Raw genomic sequence first — 24212 nt, forward strand, 5'->3', positions numbered from 1 at the left:
CACAGGTCTGACTGATTCCAGAGTATGGAGTTTTCATCATGCTCTCAAATAAGAATTGAGTTATTAAATGTTGTCTAACAATTGATTCTTCATAATATCAATAATAGCTAATGAATGTTAAAATAGGTATTGGGTGGCTGGCATATGACTTTTGTTAGTTTCTATATTTTCCAAAGTTTCTATAATAGAAAACATTACTTTAACATTGGAAAAGGACTTTTGTATACATAATGATGATTTATACTTTAATTCAAAAGTTTCCACAAAATTCATAATGTTAAGCTTGTCTCCTTCTTTTGTTATATTTCTAATTTTAAAGAAATTCTTCAAATGCTATTGTTTTGCAAAATATATCTATAATGTTTTGAATTTTTACAACGTGTTTTCACATGTATTATTTTACTTGTTTTGCATAACTTTGTGAGTTAAATATTTTGCTGTTCAGCAATGAGGAAATAGCTGCTAAATATTTAAATATATTTTTTTCTACCTTCTAGTTCAGTATAATTTTTAAATCTGCTTTGATTTTAAATTAAACAAAATTAGAGAATTAAAATTCCACTTAATTGAAGAAATCGGAGTTCAGAAAGCATTTTGACATACTGTGCCCTCTGGTGGACATGCCATTACCATTATGATTTACTCACTTTGCTGGGTATAGCTGTTTTCAAAAATAAAAGAATGTTTTAAAAATAGAATTGCTTTGTAGATAAATTGGAAAGCCAAATCATAACCCTGGGATTTATTTTTAACCTATTAAGGTTTCTTACACACAATTTCTACATCTTCAGTTAAAACATTTACCATCTATAGATAATACAAAGCCAATTGGGGGATTATTCATTTCTTCCTTAGACAGAAGATGGCAAACTAATTGTTGAAGGAATGCTGGACATTTTCTGGGGAGTAAAACGACCTATACAGCTAAAAATACAAGATGAGAAGCCATTCTCTTCTTTTACTAGTATGAAGTCATCAGATGTCTTCTCCAGCAAAGGGTAAGCTATCTTTCATGTTTTTAATTACTCAGACAATCGTCATACTTGGTTTCATTGTGTGCACTCTTAAGGAGGGAAACTTAGGCTTGTGTGAAACTGATTATACACAATCTCATTTAATTTCTCAGCAACGGCTGGGCACAGTGGCTCACCCCTGTAATCCCAGCACTTTGGGAGGCCGAGGCAGGTGGACCACCTGAGGTCAGGAGTTCGAGACCAGCCTGGCCAACATGGTGAAACCCAATCTCCACTAAAAATACAAAAATTAGCTGGGCGTGGTGGCAGCCACCTGTAATTCCAGCTACTTGGGAGGCTGAGGTAGGAGAATCACTTTAATCCAGGAGGCGGACGTTGCGGTGGGCCAAGATCGCGCCATTGCACCCCAGCCTGGGTGATAGAGCGAGACTTTGTCTCAAAAAAAAAAAAAAAAAAAAATCCCAGCAACTCAATGAAGCAGGTGTTCAGAAATCAGGGCCCTTCAAGATTAGCTAATTTGTGCAAGATCCCCAATTGCGATGTAGCAGAACTGGACTGGGCCTTACTTCTGTCTATGCTCCACAGCCTGTGCTCTCAACTCCTCTGCTCTGTTACTTCTTTCCTGGAGACTGCATTCCTTCATTGGAAAAGACAAAATGTAAAGGCAGAATTTGATTTACCCTGGCCTGGTCTCCAAAATAAGAGGATAAAATCTAAATGTCTTATTTCCTTGGAACAAAGGGCTCATCGTGCTTTCTACCAGGGAAACTTAATGATGCTCCGTCTGATTGTCCCAATCCTGTTCAACAGAGCACCCTGAAATGCATTTGAAGTTAAATAAATGCACAAAACAGTCCCCTGTGTGGGTTTATGCAAGTGTCCCTTGGATATCCAGGTTGGGCTGATTTTTTCCTTATCCCTTTACAAGTTTTAGAAAAATTAATAAATATTCTGAGCAAGAAACATACCTGTATAAAGGTTCCTTTCATCCTTTTTTTCCATCCCTTCTTGCTTTTTAGTCCTTATCTCTCCAGCTCAAACCACTGTGTATATATATTGAGATACTAAGTCTTCTCTTCATAACATTCATCCTCCCATCCATTGTTAGATGAGCAGGCATTCTATCAGAGGAGGCAATGGAGAAGGAGCTGCCAGGACAATTTGTCCAATGTGATATTTGGCCACAACTAAGAAAAATTAATTATCACCTTGACAAAAGTCTGCTTTTCCTTTGGAAAAAAATATTTAAGCCAGACTATGATTTTCGCCATGCCAATATTTCTCAAAAATTATGCTACCACTAGCTGAATGTTTTGTAATTCCTTACACATTTCATGCAATTTCTAATTTTCCTGACTCTGCCTAGAAGTTCACCTGCTGCTCCACATTCATTCGCCCGACTCTCTTCCACCAATCCTTTAAGACACAGATGAGGTAACATGTTCTCCAGAAAGCCATTTCTGACCTCTCAGTCTATACTAGGTTCACTGAAAACTTTTCTTTTTTTTTTTTTTTTTTTTTTTTGAGACGGAGTCTCGCTCTGTCGCCTGGGCTGGAGTGCAGTGGCCGGATCTCAGCTCACTGCAAGCTCCGCCTCCCGGGTTTACGCCATTCTCCTGCCTCAGCCTCCCGAGTAGCTGGGACTACAGGCGCCCACCACCTCGCCTGGCTAGTTTTTTGTATTTTTTAGTAGAGACGGGGTTTCACCATGTTAGCCAGGATGGTCTCGATCTCCTGACCTTGTGATCCGCCCGCCTCGGCCTCCCAAAGTGCTGGGATTACAGGCTTGAGCCACCGCGCCCGGCCCACTGAAAACTTTTCTATACCACTTAACACACATGCAGTCAATAGTATTTTTGTATACTTATCTCCTTGTCTATAATGCAAGCTTCTCAGTGGTCGGGAATGTGCTTTATTCATCTTTGCTTTATTTGCTTTATTCATCCCAGTGCCCAACTGTGTCCCTGACACAAAGAGGAGATTCAAAACATAGTATAGAGCAAAATCCCCAGAAGCCTGTGGTTAAATTACCTCTGCTTTGTTGTGACTACTTGGTCCCTCTATCTATCTCTTGTCTCCCATCCAAGCTAAGGATTGCCAATGAGCTTAGGGCTCAGTGCCTACGGAAGAACAGAAGGGAGGCAGTAGCCTCAGGCAGCCTGAGAGAGCCCCACAGTTCTCACTCCAGGTACCTGATGACTGATGAGGCTGATGACTCTAAATGACAAGGAGCAACATTTAAAAGGAAAAATTACTCATGGGTTCTGCTTTCAGAAAACTGTACAGTATGAATTTACAAAATTAACTACTACCATACTTCATATGACCTAAGACCTCATTGCAAAGTTCTCTGAGGAGTCACATCTATTTGATGCATTTTAATTTTTTAATTTATGAAAATGTAATAAATATCAAACATTAAAGGAAAATGTCAGAGAGATGAAGTAAGGTAATTGTAGTATCACCTTAAACCATCATTATTTTATATGGCTTTACCAAGATATGTTTTAAGTTTTATTTAATTTTTAACAAATAATTCTATAAATTTATGGGATACAACATGTTTTTATGCATATGTACATTGTAGAATTAACAAACCAGGCTAATTAACATATCAGTCATCTCAAATATTTATCTTTTTTAGAATAGAGAACATAAAAAATTCTGTTCTTTAACTCTTTTGAAATACATAATATATTATTATTATGATTATTACAAGATATGCTTTAACTTCTCAAATTTAAAACATTTGTTCCTAGCAATTCTGAATTTTTGGATGAGTTTCAAGAGCCCAGGTCTACAAGGTAATATGCCTCTCCATAGACTGCCACAGGTTCTAAAATAATATCCTCATGATACACCTGCTATAGGATCCATTTACATTTTGCATTGTTTATTGTAGTAAATTGCTGTGAAGCAAACAGGAATTGGCTCTTTTGTTTAAAATTGAGGAAAATTACCTAGAAACCTTCACCGGCTTGTCCTTTTCCAGTAACAAGACTAACTGTAGAACATTTGGCAGAAAAATATCCCATTCCTTTTACATACATACAGAGCCACATGCACACAAGAGCCAGATTAGATTTGGATGTCATTAATTAGCCAAGAGTACTTTCTGGGAGCCAGCTGAACACTCAGGCAGGAAGGCACAGCACAATTTGAAATGGGTTTTCTCTGGTTTCTGGTTCATTGATGGGGTGCATAGCCACCTAAGGTATCATTTTTGTTTTTTCAATCCAATTCTAGACACCCTCCCTCTGGTTGTCTCTTTTAAGGTAACATCCATTTAAATGCTCAGCCTTTAATTGTGAAAAGAAATTGACTATTTTCTTACTCTTAAACTTCTCCTGTTTTCTTTTTCCCATATTGGGCATCTCTGGGCAAAACTTACACCTCTGCTCTTGCAGGATGACAGATTTTATATCTGCAGTGGGTAAACATGCGGTAAATGACATGGAACTTCAGCTGCAGGAAGGGCTCTGATCTTGTGTCTTTCAGTTCACTCTTTGACAGAATCATTGGTCTTGTCACGTTAGTTTGTTTTAATTATGTTTAAAACGAGTCACACAGAGGAAGCATCAGCTTAATTGGAGTGAAGAAGCTTTTAAAAAATCAGTTTATTTGAGCTCTGACCACTTGTTCTTCTTTATGGAAACGATTCTATGGACAGTACTTTGATCTCTCATATGTGGCACAAGCGTTTTGGAAATCTTTCATAACAAAAGAAAATAACACCCTTGTTAAGGTTGTATTTGCTTACACTATTTTTCACTTCTGTTTTTAATATCTTTCCAAACTCAGCTTTTGCATATATTGGATGAGTCATGACGGAATAACATAAAGATCACAAACTGGACAGGTGTACATTTGAATAACGTCAGTGGTGTTTTTTTCTTACAATATGGGTAGGAAAGTGACCATATTCTATTTGTCTATCAAATTTCTACCTCCTTTTTATTTTTAAACTCCTTAGAAAACCTCCCCACAGTTTAAATTTGCAAATGATATACACCCTGAACTTTAGTCAGAGCAACAGAAGTCCCATGTTTGGACAAGTTAAACTATTTGATATTACATAAAGTGCCAATCAGTTTTCTCTTGAAAACTCTGGATAACTGCCCTGAAGCTTAGTCATGTGCACAGTTGGATGGGGTGATGCTTCAAATTACACAATCCAGAGCTGAAAACTGGTGTTTTCTGCTGTAGATGATAGAAAAAAATAAGGGGCCAAACATGGCATATATTGGACCACTTTTGGCCTCCTATATTTGTGTGACAACACTAAGCTGTCACGTCTGCCAGGGTCACCAAGAATTTGACTAGCATCCTAGGGATTCTTATCTTTAGCCCTATGAGATAGCGTCAGGTTACTTTGCATTTTTAGTTTCTGGTTTTCATTGGTATTGACTTTTCCATTCCTAACCCTCCTTCTATGATAATTATGTCTGCCATTTTCTGATTATTCAGCTGCTATAGATTGGGGGAAATGGATTATTTTATCTGCCATAAGACTAATTAGATTCTGAGTCAGGACCTGGTAGTTTTCCTTCGGGTTAAAGTTACTACCTATAGTTGGGCTTTATGACTTTTGTTTTGATTGGCTGTATTCTGAACAGTACAGCTTGCTGGAAAATTAACAAATATGTTAGGATTACCTTCTCTACCTCATAAGGCTATTGTAAGACTCAAATGATATAGTAGCCATAAAACAGGCTTCAAAAGAATCCAAAAGTAAAGAGGATAAGGGGTGATTTTTTTTCATATTCACTACCATTAGTTTTAATAAATATTTTTTGTTACCACCAATGAAATTTGGGTAGAGTCAATGCTGCAAATTCCCTATAAGTGGAATATATTTTAGTCATAAGGAAAACAGACATTATTGAAGAGATTCTTAGGTAATAGCATCCATTTGCCTAGAGAGATCCAGGAACACCTTTGGTCTCTAATGGTTCCCGGCCCATCAGGAATGAAATGGATACAGATGCTGATGATGATGATAATGATGATGATGATAATGATGATGACAATGGAGATGAGGATAATTATAATTATTGTTAATCTATATTGAATGCTTACTATTTTCAGGGCACTGTTTCAATAGTTTTATACAAATTCACTCTTTTAATCCTCAAAACAACCCTATCCTACCTCATACTATCATCATTTTCATTTTACAGATGAGGACACAGGCACAGAGAGGATAAGAAACTTAAGACCAGATAAATAAAATAAAATTGAGTTTTGACCTGCTGTAAAAATAAACATTTGTCAGTTTTTATTTATTATGAGCATTAGAATGCACTTAAAATTGTTAGTTTCTTTATGAAATCATAATTTTCTGGCAAAAAAACTCATATATTTTCCTTCTTTGTAAACTGCATTCTTCATGGTAGTCAAGTGCCTTAGAAGATAGGCACCACATTTTATTATTTTAGAGCCACTCTACTTAACAATGTTTTGAATGCAAAAGGTACAATACATATTGACAGGATATATAAAGAACACTTTTATACCTAAACTCTCCTAAGAGTACTGTGAAATATCTTTATAACAATTGATCATCTTGGTTTTTACTAATTCAATTTGGACATATGTATTACAGAACTTATATAACTTGTGTTTCAGTATGTAACTGAATTATTATGTCAAGAAGATAGCTCCATAAAAGTACAGGAAGTATTTAAAACATATGTTGACCACTTTGGTATGAATATAATTTTAATAGTATCATAAAATTGTTATAACTTTGGATGATATATCCACCTACAGAGGCCCACGGTATTACTATATTAATACTGTAAATCTGGAAACCATCATAGGCTTCAATATGGATGGAACTGATGTTACAGACAAGATTTATTACTTTTTAGAATGACACGCTGGGGGGAATTTGATGATCTCTATCGTATTAGTGAGCTGGACAGGACCCAGATTCCAATGTCTGAAACCAGGAATTCCCAGCAAGGTCAGTATCAAAATCTTACTGATTGGGAGACTTAATTTTTAATTAATGTAAAGCATGACCCCATATGTTTCCCTGAAATCTAACCTTTTTCTTACTACTACACAATAAACTCTTGTTTTATATGTATATATATTTTTAATATCTTAGGAACATAGTGACTTAAGTCACTATAGTATTTGTATGACATTTAAGAGCCTTACTTTTGTATATAAAATACAATTTTAAAAAAATTATATTACATCACTCAGATTTATTAGAATAGGAAGAGCTAATAGTTTTAATAAAGTGTGTATTCATAAAATTGTTCAATATCTTCCCCAAAGATTAGAGTCATTTGAGTCATTTATTATTCTCAATAGCTTTATATGTTAGGCCAAGCCCATCAGACCTAATTCTGTATCTTTTTAGAAGTTGAACATTTTAGTTAGTTAATAGGTATTTCAATAACATTACTTCTCAGAAACATGCAGATATGCTGGAGTCAATTTTATATTTGATGGAGTTATTTCAAAGATCTTTTTAAAAGAGAAATATACTTAAGGATCAAATGGATCCGTACTGAACTTGGCAAACCAATGGGAAATGCCAGCTCCGGGGATGTGTGAAATTAGTAGTTGTAATCATAATGGTGATGATGTAAGAGTAATAACAATGCTATTGATAGCTGTAATCTGTTGAGACTCTACTAAGTATCAGGCATAATATTTTGTATTTTATATGAATTTTTTCAAGTAATTCTCACATACACATAAGATTCAAAGAGTAGCAGATGCTGATGACTGAAGCTAGAATGAGGGGTGGTGGACAGGGTTCATGTGCCTGAAATGGGGCTGTGATTTACAAAATCGGTTCAGTGTGAACAAGAGTATCCTACTAGCATTAACTTCACAAGCCTACCAGCAACTTGAAATGTTTGTTTTCTTTTTCTTTTTTCAAATCATTCTCAATTTCACCTCCTCTGTTACTACACAAGAACCCAGATGCTATGACAAACATGATGTTCTTTCCAGGGTTCCCTTATCTTTATCCCATGGGATCTTTACATCTTGTTAAATATGGGCCCTTCCAATTATCCTTTTAAAAATATATATTAAACCCAAGGAAATCCCAGTATCTTGGCATCAAAGACATCATAAAAATCTATTTGTATTTTAAACAGCAGTGCTGGAGAAGGAAGAAATATCTCATGCCTATTTGATGATGTTCTAATTACAATAGAAAATTATTTAAAATCCTAAAGTAAAATAAAACACAAATGCCACCTAATGGCCTTATTCTTACATATGAATATGCATAGTAGAGGACATTGAGAAAGGCACTATCAACTGGATACAAGCAGAAAGAGGGGCAGAAGGCAGGTTTGAATCTTCTGCATCTTAGGCTAGTAACACATTGTAGCTCCATTCAATTCCATTTAAACACCTTCTGCCTACTCAATAGATACTAGAGCTGTTCAACACTACACTATAATTTTATACTCTAAAATCTGCTATAAAAATTGTAATAATTCAATAACCAAATTTTGACTAATAAATCATGAATCATTGTTAAATATACATGACTCGATGAGAAGAAATAATAGGATAGTGGGCAACTAAGTGAAGAAGTCATTCATACCATACTTCTGGAATGTTCTAAAAAGAATATAATGTGAATTACCTTTGTGATATATTACAAATAGTAGGACTAGTCCAAAGCATACCATTCCTTTTGCTTTTATAAAAGATGGGAACAAAATCTTTCAATGCTCCACATACCATATAAATGGCTTCTCAAAGAGCTTTCTGTAGTTTTATAGGAAAACTAAGGCCCAGTGTTTATTTTTTAGGGAAAGCTCCAATGAACTCAGGCCAACATATAATAAGGATCCAGACCTGATTCTATCATTTATGAGTACCATGTCCATAGGAAAGCCACTTCAACTCACTGTACTTTTTCTTACCTATAAGAGATCAAACCTGATAAAGTATCGGGTTTATTCCAGCTCTAACATTCTGAAATGCCATAAAATTCACTCCCCAATAAATTAAGAATAAAGGAATGCCCAAACTCCAAACATGATCATTGTGATCATTTCTTATGAAACATAAGAATAAGACATAAGAATTTTCTATGAGATACTGGCAGAATTTGCTGAGTCAGTCTCAGGCAACATTTAATAAGTAAATATGCAGCTAAGCAGTGGACTATAATGCTTTTACACAGCCAGAAAATAGCAATATTCCTAAAATTATGAAAGCATACACAAATCCACTCAGGATGCTAGGAGACAGGCAGCTAAATGATATGAGCTTATAATCTATTCTTCCCAGACTATTTATCTTATCACAGCAACACCCTGAAGTCACATGCAGAGGATGAACCAGACTCCCCAGTGCTCTATAGAACCATGAGTGAAGCAGCCCTGGTGAGAAAAAGGATGAAGCCTCTGATGATGGACAGAAAAGAAAGACAGAAAAATAGAGCCTCTATTAATGGACACTTCTATAACCATGAAGTAAGTGGGTTACAATTCCATTAATGTAATATAAAATAAGGTTTCCTGTTTCACTAACAATACCACTCAATTCAATTCACAATTTAAAGTCATAATAATAATAGTAGCATATCTAATGTTTTGGGGGCACTCTCTATGTGCTAGGTATTAAAGTAAATGTGTTTTAAATAGATTTTTACTGAATAATCCTATTAATCACTAAAACAATCCTATAAAATAGATACCATTATTTTCTTTACTTGACATATAAGCTAATTAGGGTCATGGAGATTAAGCAATTTGTCTTAGATTATGCTACTTTTAAGTAATAACTCTCAACCTGAACCTAGCTTTGTCTGACTCCAGAACACAAGTTTTTAACCACCATGATGGATGAACTCTAAGTGGCAGATACTCTGCCAAGCATTAAAAACATGCAGATGAGGCAAATGATGTCTCAGCCAGCATGAAGCTCAGGGACTGAGCAGGGAAACCAACATACCAACAACAATATAGGAATAATGTAAGTGCCACAAAGAGGTTGGATCAAAGGACATTTGAACACGAGCATTTAAATAAAAGCAAAAAGCCACAGGCCAATGTATTCCAATAAATCGAACTTCTCATGTTGCCATGTTCCAGGTCTTTTACCTATACACATACCCTTTTTATGTAAGTGTAGTTGTAGTTTAGATACAATTCACATTCCGCTTTTTCATTTATTATGTGTTAAATTTATATGTGCCTTTCCATAGTGCTTGTAAGACATTACATTCTGCTGAAGGTAGGAAATACATCATCATTTTTTCCAGAACTCAAATATTTTTCATGTGATGTACCTTAGCAATCATTTGTCACTCCATCTCATAAATACTTAGTACTCACACTGTGCCAGGTATCTTCTGAGGCCTTTAAGAAGAAACAGGAACTCATTGCTTTGTAGGCTTTTTCCTGTAAATATTTCTACTTTATTTCTTCTTCTTCTACTCTTGAGAGGTATCAATCAGTGTGTCTTTGGAGCCTTCTGGGGAGAAACCTCTCTTCTCAATTCTTTATTCATATCAGAATTTTAGGGTTCCAGAATCATCCTCATAGGTATAAAGTAGCATCGATAGTCCCCCACAGAGAGGCAGCTACCAATTGTCTTGGTTCCCTCTTCTCAGAAATTGTGTTATATGTCATTATCTTGTGGGGTAATTTGTGTTGAAGAAGGAAAGCCACATTGCTCCAAGCAAGTGACTTTCAGATTGGATCACTTGTGCTGAAAATGAAATTGACACTAGGTTGGCAGCACAGAATGGTGGTAAAATGCTAGGGCCCTGGAGTTTGACAGCCTTGTTTTACATTCTTGCTGAGCAAGTTTAAAACCTTCTCAATCTCTTGATCTTAGTTCCTTCATTCTTCTTACTTTACAAGGTTGTTGATTGGATGGAATGAAATGAGGTAAGTTAAACATAAGAATAGTACCTAGCACAAAAGAAGAACTCAGTTTACATCAGCTTATGTTGTTGCTGTTGATTGAATGAGCTCAAGCTGGGACTATAGATATTTTACACAAATGTCATTCACTGTAATTTAATAACTAGTGGAAAACAATACAAACAAAAAAGAAAAAATAAAGCATTCTATCAATAATTATACGGTGATGGGCATATAGGAATTGTAGTGGATATATTTCTTAAGTTGCTGTGTGTCGTAAGATATGTTTTTATACTATGAAGCCCCTTGTTAATGCCAATATAGTTAAGCTATAAATAATGCACATATTAAAGGCTTAGATTGTCTTATCTGGAGATTAGTTGTGGTGAATATAACTTCACCAGTGGTATATTTCTCTCCATGCAATACTAAATGATAACAGGTTTCATTATATGTTTTGGCCAACACAACTGATATAAAGACTGTGGATTTAAAATATTGCTCTGAAAAACAAATTCACTATATGTTGACATTTTAGAATGACTCTTAGAGATTATTTAGTCTTACTCTCATTTTATAAATGAAGTCATTTATCAAATATATGTTAAGTGAGTCAATAAAGATGTTAAGTGAGTTGACAAAGTTGGAGTTTGTGGGCAGTTAGTGGGCACTAAAATCTAGGTCTCCTGAATGGTAATCTATGTTATTGTCATACTGCATGAAGCTTCTTCACATAAACAACATCAAACCACATGTACAACATATTCTCAACTTAGTGTGGGATGAACATGTGGTTTTTCAGGGCTCCATAGAAATCGTAAATGTCACAGAATAACTTATCAATGCTCTAAAATGTCTACAAATAATGAATTTTCTCATACTTACAAAAATGTATCCTAGACATTCTCTATACGTCTTCTCAGAAAACTTATTTACGTATCCATATTTTTACTCACACAAATGCCGTGTGTGTGTTACATGTGTGGATGTTATATACCTGTGTGTTTGTATACTTTGATGCCAATTTGCTGATATCTCAAATCTCTCAATATAAGACTTACCTTTTTAACATTCCACTGAGCCACCCCAAAACCCACCCATCTCCACGTCTGCTGAACCCACCCTCTACAGAGCCTTGGAATACTTAGAGATTGTGCATATAAATAAAATATATGGAAATAAATCCTTCCTTAATATCTCTTTCCATTTTTAAATACACATCTGGTGACATTCTTTCTTATTTTGAAATCTTAAACTGCACTAAAGAGGGGTGTAATTGTCCAGTGAAAATGTTATAAGCATCCTCAAATGGTGTTTTACCTAATTTACTCTAGAAACAATATAAAGCTGCTTAAAAGAACACATAATATTCAAAAACAACAAAGAAAAGCAAACAAACAAAAACAAAACAAAATTTTTAAATGGATAATCTTGGATTATTTTTTACCCTATAAGAAGACTATGTTCAAGATATTGACTACCCTTAATATAATATAATTTTAAAGACTCATATGACAATTCTTTTTCTAGACATCAATTTTCATTCCAGCCTTTGGATCAGAAACTAAGGTCAGAGTAAACAGTAACATGAGAACTGAAGAAGTAATAAAGCAACTTCTCCAAAAATTTAAGGTAACCTTTATCACTTAACTGAGCTATAAACATATTATATGTAATTCAACTGTAAACACATAAATCCACTCTTCTGAAAAAGATCTATGAACGTGTAAATCTAAATTGTATGTTGAATACTGAAAGATTCTTTCCTGTGTATAACACCTTTTAGTAACTATCCCTTGAAAAATTATATAATTCCCATAAGAGCAGAGAAGATTTTATGTCTAAAAGTGAAAAATGGAAGAGAGAAAACAGACATGATTTGGGTCTGGTCGGGTTAGAAAACATCATATAACAACAAAGAATTTATATTTGTTCATTTTTTCCATTGACAGATTGAAAATAGTCCCCAGGATTTTGCTCTTCACGTTATTTTTGCAACAGGAGGTGAGAAAGCTTGATCACACTTTGTACCTGACTCTAGAGTGTTACAGTTTGCTGCCCAGAGGGAAGGCAGAAGAGCAGTTTACCTCCTTCTGTGGAGAAAGGGGAGGAATGGGCAGGATGAAAGGAAGGCATAGTCTTTAGAACACTATCTATAGTCCACAATTTTAAAGAAAGATAACATAAGAATAAGGTATCCCTGAAGGGTTTATTATGTGAAACAGTTTGCTTGTTGGCCAGACATTAAATTATCTGAATGGAGATCAGAACCCTCGGGAATTCTTATGCACTTTTGTCTTTGCTCATCTCTGTAACTTTCTTTTCGGCTTTCCTTTCTGAGTGTCACTCTTAGAGGAGTCACGATTGCATACCTGTTCTCTCTGACATTGATATTGCCTCTTTTTTAGCACAGGGTCTGACACATTGCGGGAGTGCTATCTCTTCCTCAGTAGAGATGCATATTCAGAACTTTGTGATAAGGGGGTAAAAGGTTAGAAGTAGAACTTTGGGAAGGCACTATATATAAGTGGGATGCTAGGAGCATGGTAGAGAGATTAGAGAAAACTTAAAGTGATACTGAAATTAAAGTTTTTAAAACTTCACAAATGAAAAATTTTATGTCAATTTGTAGAAAAAAACTCATGCTATAATTTAAGTGTCAGAATTTTGAGCCAGAAATTTATTAGAATAAAATAATACATTTTGATGCCAGAACAACCTTAAGAAAATGGAAGCTGTATCTCCAAACATATATAAAATTAAAGTTCTTATAAATAGAAAGCTTAAAGATAAGATCTATTTTTTGGAAAATTCTAAGGGCACGTATATATTCATATTCTCTTTGTTTAGGAAAGAAAGAAAACCAAAAGATATAAAATAAACGGTAGCAATATTGGACTGTGTAATAATTTAAAAGATACAAATAGTAGATTACAAAGAACATTGTCAATGTACTCTGAAGATTAATAAATATAATACCAATAATTTCCTACAAAATGGTAACAAAAAGACAAACAATCCAACAAAAATAGAAAAAAAGCATGAAAATACAATTCAAAGAAAAAGCTATAATAACCAATTAAATGGTTTCAGAAAAGTCTTAAACTCAGTGAAATGCAATAGCTAAGGAAATGCAAGCTCAAGCCACACTGTAATATTATCTTGCACTTCTCAGATTGGCAAAGTGCTTTAAAATGATTCTACCTGTGGCTGACATGCATCGGGGTAAAAAGATATTTTTATGCAACACTTGTGAAAATATGACTTTCTCTTTTGTGGAAATTATTCTTGCAATAGTTATTAAAATTTATAGTATATATGTCCTTTAACTCGACCATTCCACTTGTGAGAATCTATCCCGCAAAAATGTAAGCCCTAGTGCCTACAGATTTATGTGCAAGGCTGTTTATGAGGACAAAAAGCTAAAGACAAAGTTACTCATACTAGGGAAATGATTAAATAAGTGATTATTACACTGCCATTGAATGGAATGAGTTAGATTTATGCCAATAGAATGGAGGGAACTCCATAATATTTTTTAAGTGAAAAATGCAAGATGTCTAAAAGTATATATAAAAGATCCCATTTTTTTAACAAACAGTTACAAGCTCCCATTTAAATATGTGGTATATGTGGTCATATGACCAGGGAGAAAGGTATGGAGTGATAAATACAAAACCATTGAGATAGATTACCTGGTGGGGAATTGGGGAGATGCAGATGAGAGGATGACAAGGGGAGTGGTGGGCACGGTGGCTCACGCCTTTAATCCCAGCACTTTGGCAGGTTGAGGTGGGTGGATCATTTGAGGTCAGGAGTTTGAGACCAGCCTGACTAACATGGTGAAACCCCGTCTCTACTAAAAATACAAAAATAATTAGCCAGGTCTGATGGTGCACACCTGTAATCCCAGCTACTCAGGAGGCTGGGACAGGAGAATCGCTTGAACTCAGGAGGCAGAGGTTGCAGTGAGTCGAGATTGCGCCATTGCACTCCAGCCTGGGCGACCGAGGGAAACTGTCTAAAATAGAAAGAAAAAAAATGATTTTTTAAAAGGCATATACAATAAAAATAGCAAGCACGATATGATTACCTTTATGTATTATGCGTTTGTGTATGTGCATAGAGTTGCGTGAAGGGGACACTCAAAGGGTAATGCAGAGTATCTTAGGGCTCGGAAATTCCAGCTGTGCTTTACCTCCTGCTTTATACTTTTCTCGTTTGTTCCAATTACAATAGCATGCATGTATGGGGAAGGGAATTTTTTTTAAGGTTTAAAAAAAGCAGTTTTATTAAGAAGTCTTAAATGATTGTGTGATACCTTGAACAGCTAGGTTGTACAAGATTTGAAAATTCCCTCTTTGATGTTCTCCAAGACTTGGATTCCATTCACATGTACCTCGTTCTTTCCTCACACCTCTAACTTTAGCCTGCAGCTGAGCAGAAATATGGCTTAGTTTTCTTCCAGTCATTCTTGGGCTCCACACAAGGTGCTGGACCTATGAACGAACAAGTGTGTTGCTTCTATAAGAAAAAAAAAGTCTATTTTCATTATAAAAGATGTAGTTCTTTATAATTTCACCTATAAAAATCCCATTTTCTTTTATATTATGTGTCAAAATTTTGTATATATCCATAACTGAGGATAATAATAACTAGGACCCTTTAGGGACCAGAAGCAGAGAAAAGAAGAGAGCATGTAGCATGTGGCTCCTGTTTGGACAGTAATCTGGAAAACAGAGATAGTGGGTTTTAACTTTATAGCTACAAGGCCCATTACAGTGTATCTCACGTTGTAGTTCATTTCAGATTACCTATAAAGTTCATTTAAAATACAGATTCCTAAGCCCTTCCAGATCAGGGGACAACTCTAAGAATCTGTATTTCTAATAATCATCATCCCAGGTGATCATAAAGCAGAATCAGGAAGCAAGAGGATACTAAACCAACTTAACATTGAACCTGAAGATCAAAAGAGGGTTCTGGTGGGTGGGTGAGAGGAGCTAAATTGTCAAGGCTCCCAACTGCTTCAGAAATGGCAGAGGAATTAGAACAGTAAACACTGGCACTGTGTAAATAGGAATGGGTAATGTCACTTTAATTGTGAGGAGGCTGAGCTTTTGAGTTCTAGACTCTCTCTTGACTTTTCCTGGGATAAGTCCAGCTCAGGGAATGAAAACACTTCTCACTGTTCTGAAGAAAGTAAGCAAGGTGAGGGAGAGAATGAGGAAATAAGAAGAATATAAGGACACTATGTTTTGTTCATGCTTCATTCTGATAAAAATGAAATCCCATATGTGAAACTACTTTGCCAGAAAGCTATAAGTACTTTTGTAGTGGGAGTATTTATATTATAACTTTTGGAAATTTGAAGTTCTGGAAACACGCCAGATTGGAAGGTATTTTCCTTCTCTATCTCATTTTCGTGGCTGAATGGATTAAGCCCACAGATGAATAAATAATAAGAATATTACTGATCTCAAAAACCTCATGAATATATTTTTAAAGATGAGCCAAGGATTGGGTGTGGAGTGAGACAAAGGAAGAATTGAAAATAATTACACAGTTTCGGACTTGAACAACTGGAAAGATGAAATTACATCAACTGAACTTGGAAAGAACCAATAAATATTTGTTGTATAGATGAAGGAATGATGGAATGAAACCTAAATAAGTACTGAGGCATGTTGCTTTATAAAAGGCCTATCAGACTGGAGATTTGTTTGAACACTCTAACCAAAGGAAGGTTGAGTTCTTTGAGATATTAAGTCAAACCTTGAGATATAGCAAGAGAAATAAGTTCATTTAAGTTTTAATTTCAATTTGCTTTTTTGAATAATTGCCTCCTGTTGCAGGTGTTATTTTTTTCACAGTGAGTTAAGTAAGAAAAATAAATTGGAAAATTATCTTCCTTCTTTTCCTCCAGCATGAACTTCTGATTGTGGTTGATTCTTGTTTTCACTGCAGAACAGAGACGACTAAAGAAGACAGACATTCCACTACTGCAGAGGCTCCTACAGGGACCTTCTGAAAAGAATGCTCGCATTTTCCTCATGGATAAAGATGCAGAAGAAATTAGCAGTGATGTATGAATACTATCACTCTGAATCTGTTTTTTGCTTCCCTCCTGACTCAGCACCTTTTGCATAATTGTTCTGCTTTTTGTTTTCTTCTTCTTCTTCTTCTTTCTTAGGTGGCTCAGTACATTAACTTTCACTTTTCTTTCTTGGAATCCATTCTTCAAAAATTAAATGAAGAAGAGAAAAGAGAGATTCAAAGAATAGTAACAAAGTAAGTCAAGAACATGCATGTTGGATACTTGGTTCTTTAATAAGTCCAATGCACAAAATATGTCAATTTTTAATAGTCTGTCTTCTTCTCATTTTCAGATTCAATAAAGAAAAGGCTATTATACTGAAATGTCTTCAAAATAAACTAGTAATAAAAACAGAGACAACAGTTTAGCAGTACAGGCTGCTGTTGCTAAAACACTTCAAAAAAACTCAGAGATATTACTATTTGATGAATGCGTAAGTTCTGTACTTGCATTTATATGAATATATATGAGACTTGAATCTGTAGAAAATTGAATGTCAAAAAAGCTAATTTCTTTTTGAAGTGATGAGGTTAACTAGGGTTCACAGTTGGACAAAATGAGCTTCAGTTTAGTTTCAGTAACTGAAATAAGCTTGAATACTGCGTATTCCAAATAGCTTTTATAGTAAAACATGCAATGAACTCAAATTTAAATGGTGTCTTCAGATAACCAGTTTAAACTTCATTTAGCTTGGACTCTCAAGAGAACTGAAACATAATCAATGAATTCAGAAATGACTCAGATAACAGAAGTTGCCAGTTCTTGCAATGAAAAAGAAATACAGTGTCTTACACCATCAAGGATCTACTTAATAGTGACAGTGTTTCATAGCTTCTTGAAAACTCTGGCATTTTCATAAAATCTAGGACTATCTTAAATGGCCTGTTGACTTCTGGCTATCTGTAACATTAGAGCTGTCTGGCCTTTGGAGAGGAAAAGATTATAGACTATTTTAAGCAATCCTAATTTAAGTTTTCTGAACCTCCCCCTAGTCCTTTTTTTCTCTCTCTGTTCTACTGATGAAAGAACTTTCATCAGTTCAAGACTTTTCTTAAGCTCTTTTTTAAGTGAGTTGAACTTTTTCTTTATTTATTTTTCAAAAACTATGTATGTCACATAGACATATTATATCAGCTAAAGCAAGACTTGGCCCACAAATACCCATTTGTTGCTGAATGAATACAATGGATAAAGCAAGGCTGTTGTAGCTGAAGTTAGGTAGGGAATCCCAAACTCTGCCCTCTTAGCATCTTATTCTACAGGACAACTCTCAGGGTACTTAGAGATCTGCTTAACCCACTTGAAAAAAAACACTAAAAATGAAGAAATGCTATAAGTATAGTCTATGATTTTATTTATAAATTCTATATTAAAATTGAGTTATACACAACATTCATTCTGTAAACTAATTATATTTGCATTCCTCATAAGCATTCTAGTAAATTGTTTGATCATATTACAAGTTCTAAGGAATGAGATTATATGCAATAAACCCAATTGGAAGATTAACTAACAATATTAAAATACAAAACATGTTTAAGATAAAGGCATTCTTCTCAGTATTATCACACCTAAACTGGATGAAGGTGAAAGTGTGCTATGACCTTTTCAAGCCTAAGAAGTCTCTCTTACTGAATAAACCAGAGGCTTGCATCATAATTCTTTCACCTGTCAATTAATAAGAAAATAGTCTCATCTCACTTAAATGAGGCAAATGTAATAGTTAAAATTCAACATACTTATAAAAAAAAAGTAGTGTCATGTACCTGCCATGAACATGATAAAAGATTAATCTTTAATAGACTGAAATGTATAAGAGAAGAACCAAGTCTTACACAGAAAAAAAAGGTAGATATGAAAAGGAATATCACAGAAGAGAAAATGTAAATGGCTACCAAGTATGTGAAAAAAGTCATATCTTCTGTGATCAACTGTGTTAGTCTGTATCAATCACAATACAGAAACAAGGCAATAATTTAAACAGGGAAAGTTTAATATAAAGAATAATTAAGCTATGCTAGAAGAATATTAATAAAGATGAAAAGAGAAGGTATCCTCAGGCTGAGCGAAGGAATCCTAACAAGGAAAAGCAAGAATGAGGGTTTCAGAATTCACTGGAGAAGGTGTGGTTGCAGCCCACTGGAGAGAAGTTTGCTGGCTTGCCCAGGCCAGAGCAGGACCACAGATACCGGACAAGCAGGTACAACCAACCCTCTGGGTGTAGACCAGCTGAGGCACGTGGTGAGATACACAGAGGGATTTGGGGCTTTGCCAAAGCGTAAGCACAAAGAAGGAGTCAGGGGTTCTGTTCGAGGCCCTGTTGGGACTAGGAGCTGGAGGGGCCTACTTTGCAGGAACCTAGCATAAATTTGTATGTGACCAGACTGCACAAGACAAAGCTCAGGCAAGTGGCTCAGTAGCTGCCTAGCCCATCAGAGTCCTCTATATGAGTGTGCACCCAGCTGAAGAGAAGATATGGAGAACAGCAATTGGAGCTTCAGTACAGGCTTGCACTGTGGCTCCAGGTTATACCACCACTGCCCAAAGCAAAAGCTGGAGAAGCAAGTGGAGAAATGTTGGAGGAAGCTACACCCTACAGGCAACCAGCACTGGAGAAACCACTCCAGGCAAATAGTGAAGGGAAAAAGCCTGCTCTGCAGGAGCCTGGCCTGCCAGCCCAGAGCAATCAGGAAAGACCCCTTCCTCTTGCAGTGTGTCTCCAGCGCCCTCTACTGACAAAGCGTGCCATCGTGCAAACCGCAAAGGAAACATTTAAAGGGCCTGTATCTATTTTCACGGAGCAGGCAACCAACAGTGAATGTGGAGCTGAGAGATAGTAAAATAATAACTGACATGCCACCGAAGTACAAAGTAAAATAAATAAATAAATACACATTTTGGCCTATTAGCAAAGATAAAGAAATGATAACATTAAATACTCAATAAATCACCATGAGATGGGAACTCAAACTTCTGGTAAAAATACAAATGGATATAATTTTTCCTGAAGGCAATTTAGTAGTCCGTTTATCCTACAATCTACTTGTAAGATCCTATCATATGAAAATAACCAGAGATACAAAGACATTCTGCAAAGATATGTTTTATATTGTTATGTATTGTGACAAAAGGAAAAAAGCCTAAATGTTCAGAAAATTATTTTAAAAGATGAAAGAGGGAAATAGGCCATGGACGGTGGCTCACGCCTGTAATCCCAGCACTTTGGGAGGCCAAGGCAGGAGGATCACTTGAGGTCGGGATTTTGAGACCAGCCTGGCCAACATGGTGAAACCCTGCCTCTACTAAAAATACAAAAAATTAGTCAAGTGCGATGGCAGGCGCCTATAATCCCAGCTACTTGGGAGGCTGAGGCAAGAGAATCGCTTCTACCCGAGAGGCAGAGGTTGCAGCGAGCAGAGATGGCACCACTGCTCTCCAGCCTGGGCGACAGAGCAAGACTCCGTCTCAAAAAAAAAAAGAGAAATAAACATTTATTTGTATAATGTTATGTAGCCATTAAAATTATGTTTCCAAATAATTTTAATTACAGGGGTAAATTCTTACATATCTAAATAAGAATATACACATACACATATTCCAAAATATTTATTATATACTTAAGGCATATATATTATATATGTATGTGTATATATATATTTTTATGTGTGAACACTAATATTTGCATATATACACACAAGAAACAAAAACATGTTAAAAGTGGCTATATCTGCACTGTAGAATTATGAGTGATTCATGTTTTTCTAATTTCCCTATATGTATTAAGTGTTCTATACTTAATATTTGTTACTTTTTAAATCAGGAAATAGTAAAGTTATTATTTAAAACTTATGAGCAAAATAGTAACAAGCACATGTAAGCACAAAGTTCTACCAAATGCAAAACAATTCAAATCAATTATTCAAATGAGACATTAACATCACTTCTGTTATATATCCATAAAGTCTGATTCTCCTCCTTTGAAGAGATGGAGCCTAATCCTCCTCACCTTGCAAATGGGCTGGACTTAGTGACTTACTTCGTTTTATTTTATTTTTAATTGACAAATAATAATTTATGTATTTATGGGGTACAATATTATATTATGATATATGTACACATTGTGGAATTATTAAATCAAGTGAATTAACATATCCATAACCTCATATACTTACATTTCTTTGTGGTGAGAACATTTAAAAATGTACTCTTTTAACAATTAGGGACTTCTAACAAATATAGGAAAATGGTAGAGACTGTGAGACTTTGAAGTAGGTCATAAAAGTCACTGTGGCTTCCTCCTTGCTGTGTCTTGGATCACTTGCTCTGGGGGAAGTCAACTGCCATGTCCTAAACAGCCCTGGAAAGACCTACATGATGAAGAACTGAGACCTTCCATCAAATGCCATCAGGGAATTGAGGCCTCCTGTCAACAGCCATTTTAGAAATGAATCTTCCAGCTTCAGTCAAGCCTTCAGACAACTGCAGCCCTGTCTAATAGCTTGACCGTAACTTCATGATAAACCTTCAGTCAGAAAACCCAAGGAAACCATTCTGGATTCCTCATCCTCAGAAACTGTATGAGATAAGAAGTGTTTGTTGTATTATGCTGCTAACTTTGGGGTAATTTGTTACATAGCAATATATAACTCATACAATTTCTGGGAAAAAATAGTTTATTTTAGAATCATTTTTGCATAATGTAAGAATATAAACTTGTCACAGAATCATTTATCCTTGTTTTAGGTGGTCCAAATATTTCATTGTCAGTTACATATTAACTCAAATTAAATTTTAGATAATATATATTATTATTAATGGTAAAGAATGTGTCACATTTATCTTTATATGCTTTTCTGTACCTAATATTGTGTCTTATGCATAGGATGTACTCAATAAAAATTGATTGAATATATAAGTGAATGAAAGAATAAATGAATGAGTGAAAGAATTATCTGAAATATTTTTATAAAATTCCCCATATATATGTATTACTTAGTACAAGTCTGTACTGTACCCATAGCTGAAATATTAAATATTATATATATGGTTTTCCTTGATATAGTGGTGTATTTTATTATCCTTTGGCTCTACTATGAAATATTCAGTTAGGTGTCATTACTGTTTAATTTGGTTTAGGGCTATTTAGATTGGTTTTTGAAACTGAAGGGGAAAGAAGCCCCTTGCAATGCAATTGATGAAGCGATAGAGATAGCAGGTATAACTATTGGGTGGAGGTATATATATGGGAAAGAACGAGAAATAAGATGTAGTTACAGAGGGCAAAACCTTTCAATGACATTCTAATACTAAATTAATAACATCTAATACCTATTAAATTGAGCCATTTGAAATTGCCAGTATTTGACTACAAAGGCAATGATTTCATATGGTTCAAACTAATAACAACTTATTTGCTGGGCACTATGTTTAATACTCATTACATTTCCACAAGGAAATTACTCTTTCAACCTCATGTTACAGATAAAGAAAGTAAGCCATGGAGCAATTAGGAGATTTGCCAAGGTTTTTAGTAGAAGAAATAGGTAGGATTTAAACCTGTGGCTCCAAAAGTCATACAGTTAACCACCATAATCTGTGGCTTCCTCCTAAACTATGCTTCCTGAATCTGCCATTCTAAAATGTGTCCTCATTTTTAAGTGGAATAATAATACCTACTTTATTGGACAATTGGGGGAGTTATAAGAACAGCACATGTAAATCCTGGCACTTTGCACATAAGAATGTGATAAATATTAGCTATGTTATAATTAAATTTCAGTATATCCCCCAACCACCATTGTAGCCTTATCTTCTATTAAGTCTTACTGCCCACAACTACCTCATTTTTGTCTTAAAGCCAGCCAAACTAAATCACTCAACCTTCCCTGAAACACTGCACACTTTAGCACCTCTCTTTCTGTTGATACATTCCCATTTTCTAGTCCCTGGTTAGGGTCACTTCTTCCAAGACCTTTCCTGGTCTCTGTAACAGTGTGATCTGAAGCTCCTGTGTACCACAGTTTCAGTTAGCTCTGCTCTTGTGACACCAGAATTTTGAAATTTGCCTTTTATTATAATTCTTTATGTGCTCACATCTTGTATAAATGCATTAGTGATCTGGTGTAATCATATTCATGTTTGTATTATTCCCTGTAGTATCTAGCACAGTGTATTGAATGCATTAGGTACTCAGCAAATGTTTATTGGTTTAATTCACTAATGCCTATGAACATGTTGAAGTCACTGAAGTGAGGAAAAATAATTACTTAAACTCAAGGAAAGGGTATTATAATGATAATTAATTTTTTCTATATTTCTCTAATCAAAATAATTCATTTATTTAAGCACTTATTTTTATCTCCTATACAAAAATACCTGGAAAAATAAAAACAAATCCAAATGATACACATCAATTCCTTATGTCATTTTCAGAAAGATTTCCAAGGAAAAAAAGTGCTGTTACAAACCATCGCTTCAAGCTCAAATTAATTTAAGTGCATTATATTGTATTGGTGCCAATATAGCATCACATATTTAGGGTAAAGATTAAAGGTGAAACCATTACGAAGGTAACGTTATTATGAAGTTTATTTCATTCAGTTTGCCAATAAACATTTTCAGTATCGCCACAGACAAAAACTCCAACTTGCTTTTAGGGTTTTGTTCACTGTGGAAACTTGACAGACAATTCCCAGCTTGGTGTGGCAGCCCATCACATCTACCAGAGCCCTTTGAAAGTGGTTTGGTTTCATGTTTCTGTTTCTGCTCTTGAGAAGCAGAAAGCTTGTTGTTGAGAGAGATGGGTAATTACGGTGTGTTTTCTGAGGCTTACAATAACTAGATTTCTCTGCTGGGTAAGAAAGGACAATTTCAGTGTAGACTGGCCAGTGTTCTTGAGCAACTTTGTGAGCACCTGAAAATTTATTTTGTTGATTCTTATTTTGAATATTAGACATGTTTCATGATTTATAAAAATAAATGTAGATCTCATCAAAGATCCTACATTGACATTTTCTGGGATCATTTAACCTCCCCATAGACCCTAGTACTTTTTTATCTGTTTGGACCCTTAGGAAAAGCAAACAACAAATAAGTACATTTGTGAGAAAAAAAAAAAAAAAAGGAGAGAGAGAGAAAGAAAGAAAGTAAAAACCTAAATAGATATGATCGCAAAATAGAAAAATCTCTAAGACTTAGCTGGGAAGGGCAGAGCAAGATGGCCAAATAGAAGGCTCCACTAATGATTCTTCTACACCAATGATTCTTCTCCACCAGTCA

General features: G+C 35.1%; 1 protein-coding gene across 2 annotated transcripts in view; it reads left to right on the top strand.

Annotated features, from left to right (window-relative positions):
- Positions 1 to 21979, top strand: part of RASSF6 (Ras association domain family member 6) — a 48701-nt gene extending 26722 nt beyond the window's left edge. For both annotated transcript variants that reach the window (XM_033214462.1, XM_033214463.1), the window contains exons 4-11: positions 856 to 998; positions 6848 to 6942; positions 9255 to 9439; positions 12368 to 12469; positions 12790 to 12841; positions 16805 to 16923; positions 17031 to 17128; positions 17227 to 21979. In XM_033214462.1, the coding sequence (XP_033070353.1) occupies positions 856 to 998; positions 6848 to 6942; positions 9255 to 9439; positions 12368 to 12469; positions 12790 to 12841; positions 16805 to 16923; positions 17031 to 17128; positions 17227 to 17302 (870 nt within the window). In that variant the 3' untranslated portion in view covers positions 17303 to 21979. The remainder of the gene's footprint in view (positions 1 to 855; positions 999 to 6847; positions 6943 to 9254; positions 9440 to 12367; positions 12470 to 12789; positions 12842 to 16804; positions 16924 to 17030; positions 17129 to 17226) is intronic.
- The last annotated feature ends 2233 nt before the right edge of the window (positions 21980 to 24212 follow it).

Source organism: Trachypithecus francoisi, unplaced genomic scaffold (genome assembly GCF_009764315.1).
Source record: "Trachypithecus francoisi isolate TF-2019V2 unplaced genomic scaffold, Tfra_2.0 Lachesis_group1, whole genome shotgun sequence".
NCBI classification, from domain to species: Eukaryota; Metazoa; Chordata; class Mammalia; order Primates; family Cercopithecidae; genus Trachypithecus; species Trachypithecus francoisi.